Source organism: Mytilus galloprovincialis, chromosome 1 (assembly GCF_965363235.1).
Source record: "Mytilus galloprovincialis chromosome 1, xbMytGall1.hap1.1, whole genome shotgun sequence".
In the NCBI taxonomy this organism is placed as follows: Eukaryota; Metazoa; Mollusca; class Bivalvia; order Mytilida; family Mytilidae; genus Mytilus; species Mytilus galloprovincialis.
This window is the reverse complement of record NC_134838.1, coordinates 25,857,376-25,863,562: the sequence shown is the minus strand read 5'-3', so window position 1 is coordinate 25,863,562 and position 6,187 is coordinate 25,857,376. Positions and strand designations below refer to the sequence as shown.

General features: G+C 31.0%; 1 protein-coding gene across 1 annotated transcript; it reads left to right on the top strand.

Moving 5' to 3' along the window:
- The first annotated feature begins 1,146 nt into the window (after positions 1–1,146).
- Positions 1,147–5,661, top strand: LOC143072994 (beta-1,3-galactosyltransferase brn-like). The gene is made up of 2 exons (XM_076248239.1): positions 1,147–1,345; positions 4,534–5,661. Exon 2 carries the CDS (start codon positions 4,572–4,574, stop codon positions 5,598–5,600), a length of 1,029 nt encoding a protein of 342 aa, XP_076104354.1. The 5' UTR covers positions 1,147–1,345; positions 4,534–4,571; the 3' UTR covers positions 5,601–5,661.
- The last annotated feature ends 526 nt before the right edge of the window (positions 5,662–6,187 follow it).

The window sequence follows — 6,187 nt, the reverse complement described above, 5'->3', positions numbered from 1 at the left end:
AATAGGTCTCTCCACAGAAAAGTGGAAAGACCTTATAGTACTTAGTTATATTGCATGGTTAAAGTTTTTGAGACAAAGAAAAAAAAACAGATGACGTAAGATTAAGTTTAAAACTATTTATAAACAGTTTCGTCTTCTTGGTTAATATAGAAATCGACTATTTTAGAGTTCGTTTGAGCATAGCTACATATATTATTGTGACGCTGATAAATCAAGTAAATACACGTTTCATCTTAAATATAAGAATAAAATGTTTGTAATTTGCCGTAGGAAACTGATCCTAAAGTGTTTCTATTGTCCACTAAATAATTCTGTAAATTAAGTAAGGATTTTGATAGTCCGTTGATTGATTTTACATATCTAAATAAATTATATGCCATTGAATCATTTAAATCTTTTACATAAAAAAAGAATAAAGACCAATAAAAAGTAGAAAGATTACCAATATGATGACCCTCTACAAGACACAAATTTAAATATGACATAGAAATAAACATGGAGTCATAGTTCTACTTCAGCCATAACCAAAAAAGACAGGTTTTTTTTTATTATGCAGTATTGGTTTTACTTATGGCTGAAGTCGACCTATTGTTGCATCTTCATTTCTTAGTAATTATGAAAAAATCATGCAGCATAATAAAACAAACATGTATTTACTGTTTATATGTCTGTGTTTTTTATTTGAAATAATTATATATAAGTACAAAACAATGTTTTCGAAGTTGTGTTATTTTTGTAATTATCTATTTGACGAATAATGTTCTGTAAGAATGTAATCTATTACAAATGACAGTCTTTAGATAGTAGTCACGTTTGTTTTATCTGACAGGCACACGACGTGTCTACAAAGTACATATCTTTAATTCACAACTGCAAATGTTAATGCAAAACTCTGATTTATTTTTGATATTTCCTATACGATCAAATCTTTACATAATGACAGAAGACTACGTTTATTTCTATACCACCATATGATGCATTTCATTTAAGATATCCATAAATCACTAAACTGCAGAGACATCCCGTGAAAAGCTTGACTGATTTTTGGTTAAACGGTTGTTACGTTTGTAGATGATAAAAAAACCAGACTACAGATGTTTCTACTACACCCAACACTGAAAATGATCTATATGTTTTATTTTATTTAGTTTACTATTTGTGTACATCTTAGTTTTTCATTGATCTGAACAATTGGCTTTACTTAAGGACACGTTGAATAGCTTACACGATGTTTTACATGTTAATACGGAAGATACTTTTCTGATTCTTTGTGTTTGACGGAATCTGGACCAGAAGCTTTTACGGGATTAACAAAATTTGCAATATATCTTCAGCTTCAGTGGCCGTAAGTGTATATTGCTGTAACATGTTTAACTGCTTATTGTTAAGGTATTCTTGTCGGATAACACATAGGGGCGTGATCAAAAGGGAAAAAAGACAATAAGAGATCTAACTATGGACATTCCTTAAATTCCACATTGTGGTATACGACTTGAGAAACATTAAAACATGCATTTTTTTTTTATCCAATCACATAAAAAGTGTATACTAGTATCATTTTCGTATGTGTGTTGGTTTATCCACAGTATACAACAAGTATTGGTAAATAAATACATTTGGTGTATTTACTGTCTTCTGATTGGTTAAAAGAATTAGCTTTATTTTCAATGTTATCAATTTTTATGGAGACACGCCCACTCTAACGTTGTGTATTCATACGCAAACATCTGTGTACGTTGTTATTCGTATAAATATATATCTTTGAGCCTTTTTTTTGATAGAAATTTATTTATAATGAATGGCAATAATTTATTTTATATTTATTGAACCATAAAATTAATTTTTGACTCTTCACATTTAACATAATCCGCTTCGCGGATTATTCAATGTGAAGTGTCAAAAATTAATTTTATGGTTCAATAAATTCAAAATAAATAACAGCCATTCATTAAATGCAAAATACTAATCTTGATATAAACGTTAGGAAAAACTGTACAGCTACAATACAGGAGTAAAAGAGAGATGAAATATACAAAAGAGACATTCATTCGCATGAATCGAAAAAAGAACTGACAGCACCACGGCTAAAAAAACATAAACAGACAAACAACAATGAACGAAACACAGAATAGTAAAGAAATCCAAGACTGATCCACACGAAATAAAAAAAAAATAGAATTGATATCATGTACTCCTGAAGAGAAAGTCGATCCTATTTAACATGATGCTAAAGATATTACAAACCCCGTTATTATTCTAATTCAGTATGTTACATTCGGTGAAAAGGGGATGGGATAATATTTTATCGGAACATATTCGCTATCATTTGTGATACGGATATTCCGTGACGGTTAACCAACTTGTGATGGCATCTGTATAATTTTGAAGGCTTAAGTTTAGCTTCACTACTAAGAACTCAGAAGTCAACAACATTCCCTATTAAAGAAATATGTAAGTGCATTTACATGAAGCAAAAAAAAAAAAATAGCGTAAGAAAAAAAACACGTTTGGTAAGTAATGTATTGTGATTTTTACTTCAAAAGAGATGCCGTGTTTTACAAGTGTACCTTGTTAACCATTATAACATGTTTTATGAATGTTCAGAAAGAAAACAATGGGTAGGTCAAGTGATACAGGTCAACTTAGTTGCAGGTCGGGAAAAATTGGATTGCTATGATAAAATAATGATTTAGTAGGGAGTTACTACAACACGATTCAAAGTAAGGACACTCCAAATTATACTCCAAATGACATATCATATAAAAAACTAAACCGCACAAACAGATAAACGTCGTCCTACAATGGTGCCAAATCAACAAGTGATACATGTGTTTTACATTAAATTGTCTACATTTACATGTAATCGTCTCGAAAACGATTTGTCATTGGATGCAGCCAGTTTGAACTGTTACCAATAATTAATGATATTTGTTACCTCATAGATCTGAAATTATATCTCATGTCGCCAAAGGATAGATATGAAGGGACTGGATCGTAACTTTTGACTAGCGAAGATGCGTTAACATATAAAAATGAAACACAACATGAGACCAAAATTACAAGAAATAAACAAATCTACTCACACAAGACCTATTTCGGAGTCGAATAGTATTACTTTCCAAAAAAAAGAATTATTTAGAATAACACTCTATGATATAAAACTTATAAGTGTCAACCCGAATATTGCTGCACAAGACCTTTCTTCCAGCAATACAAATGAATTACAACTCTTGACAAGACCTTTATTGGAACAACATAGAAAACATATAACCAGTATAACATTTCAGAAAGAGTCAAAACCAAGAATGTCAGATTGACTATTATCACTAACCTCACTGTCAAAGTTAAAGAACAAAATTGCACGTAGATTTTTGTATGTCCATGATTTAAAAAAAAATGTCATATCAAACGGGCTCATTTTAAATATGTTAGGGATGTAACCTCATAACAAGAGCCGATCAAAGCATTGACGAATACAGATTTGTATCTATAAAATGACATCAAAAATGAAATGTTTACAGATCAGAGCAATTATCTGTCGTAGTGGATCGTTCAAATTTGTGTATATATCCATACGTAATATACAGTTAAACTGTTAACTTTTAAAAGGTGTATATATTTTGTTTATATTTCTGACATTTCGGATATGCCCTTTACATGATGTGTATTTTTTTACTATCAAAATGCCGCAGCTGTCCTTTCAAAATCTTAATATAGAACTCATGACATTTTTTCTTTGAATAAAATAAACAAACAGACAAAAAACATAAAATACTTTTGATATGCGTAAAAATCAAAACTAGTGTTAGAGGGAGATGTGTATGACTGTTCAATGAAGAAAGGAAGAAATTTTCAAAATGTTTGTATTTTTCTTGAAATAATGGAGATCATTAACAACTTTCGGTTGAAAATTCAATTCAGGTTTAATATAATATATTCCGTCACAATAGTTAGGAAGCGATATGGCTTCAATGCATTTCAACTTGAATAAGGGGAGGACGCTAATTGCTTACAGTTTAACAATATCAAATCCGGACTAAGTTGATAGATTTTTGTTACACTGATTTCAACATTCTATGGTATCTTGGAACTTATTGAAAAAAAAACGAAAAAAAAACTGCTGGTCACAGCTAGTTAATTTCCAATTAGATTTTCTCATGACAGTTTCTTGTTAAACAGAATGCAGTAAACACTGTGGCTTTAGGTATGAAGTTACAGGTAAGTTTTAAATCAACAAGGTCAATTATGGTATAATAATTGACCTCAAAATGCAATGTAGTCAATCGTTAGTCCCAATTCAGAAGACCATGTGTCCCTTTTTCCGGTAAATTCTACGGCCGAAAATTTCAAATAAAAAGACAGGAATACTCATAATATCGAAGTTGAGACAGCTAGCATCAAATATTTCAAAACATTGAAATAGTATTTCGATAACAGTAATATTTCCAAGGTTTTTATAGTTTCTTGAATTCTAATTGGTTGAAACTTGTAATTACTTTTTGTATGTAATATTTATATTTTCTTCTATTACAGGACAATGTGACAGCGAACGATATATTGATTGCAGAAATATGTTTGTACGGCATCGAATATATAGACTTTTTTTTATGACAATATTCGCTACATCATGTTTTTTATGTTTTTCTTTTATCACTCAACCGTTATTACTGTTTCATAAAAAGTGCATACACAGTTTCATGTTAAGTAACTCTTTACAAGAAATTGTTCGAGAAATTGCCATAACAGGATCATCAACCAAGCAACCAGTTAACCCAGCCAGTATCGAATACATTCATAAACCGCTACATGTGTGTGACCTGATTAAAGGACCTGACTTGTTATTAGTGCTAGTCAAATCAGATGCTTCGAATATTGCTCGTCGAATGTCCGTCAGACAAACATGGGGGAATATATCACATCCTCATATCAAAGTTATATATCTTCTAGGATATGATAGTGTAGTGCAGCGTATGATTGATATAGAATCTACTACATTCAAAGATGTCTTACAGGGAAATTTTATTGACATGTATTCAAACAACATGAACAAAACAGCCATGGCATACCAATATGCTGTAGAAAATTGTGTCAATACCCAATTCCTGTTTTTTGTAGATGATGACTTTTTCATTAACATTTTCAAAATAAATCAGTACTTAGAAAGTTTAACTGCTCCTTTCAAATCGAAACTGTTTAAAGGGTTTATTATTCAAACGGGGAAGCCATTTAGGAACAAATCCTCAAAGTGGTACTTAACTCGAGAAGAATATCCGTGTGATTTGTTTCCAACCTATTTAGCCGGTGGAGCTATTCTCATGTCGATGAATATAGCTAAGTTATTAAAATCAGCATTCCCATATGTAAAATACATCCATATAGATGACGCTTATCTTGGAATAGTGGCTATGCAACTGAATATTCATTTACAAAATGATGCACGATTTGATTTTCGGTATACTCCACCTATGCTTTTAAAAAATGTATTTGCGTCTCATGGCTATGGAGACCATAAACAGCTATTGGCAATCTGGGATGTTTTTCTAGCTACAATGTATTTAAGCTCGTCCACGGACCTCAATAAACAGTTATACAAATCATGAAAAGACAGTTGTTGGTCTACAAGTTATTGTGAATTTGTTTTTTTTTCACTTAAGAGTGACTTGTCATGCCTTACATCGTTAGACAGTAATAGCTAATGTAATAATGTTGCCATCTTCGGAACATTGATACTGTTATTAAGAATATCAAAAGTCTTGGATACCAAATTTCTGGCAGTCCAGGATAGGTCCATCAATTTGTTAAACATTTTCACCTTGTGCAATGCTCGAAGGGTCTTATAAAACAATACACAACTGTAAAACCAATGTGATACATTGATTTAGATAGAAATTAATTGCAAACAATGTATATCGGAATACTTGCAACTGAACACTTTGATATATGCACTAATTTGGCGAATGCTCTCAATTTATTTAAGTATTTATATTTCCTTTGCTTCTTAGTTTTGTTCTTAAACAACACTAGATATCTTCAATTTTACAAGGGACTGTAACACGCATTTAATACTACATGTTAAATTATGTAGACTGAATGATTAGTATGATAATCAAAGCCATGAAAGATAACTCAAATCATACGCTTGGAATATTTTTATTTAAAAATCATCGTATGTCAGTGAAAATAAAGG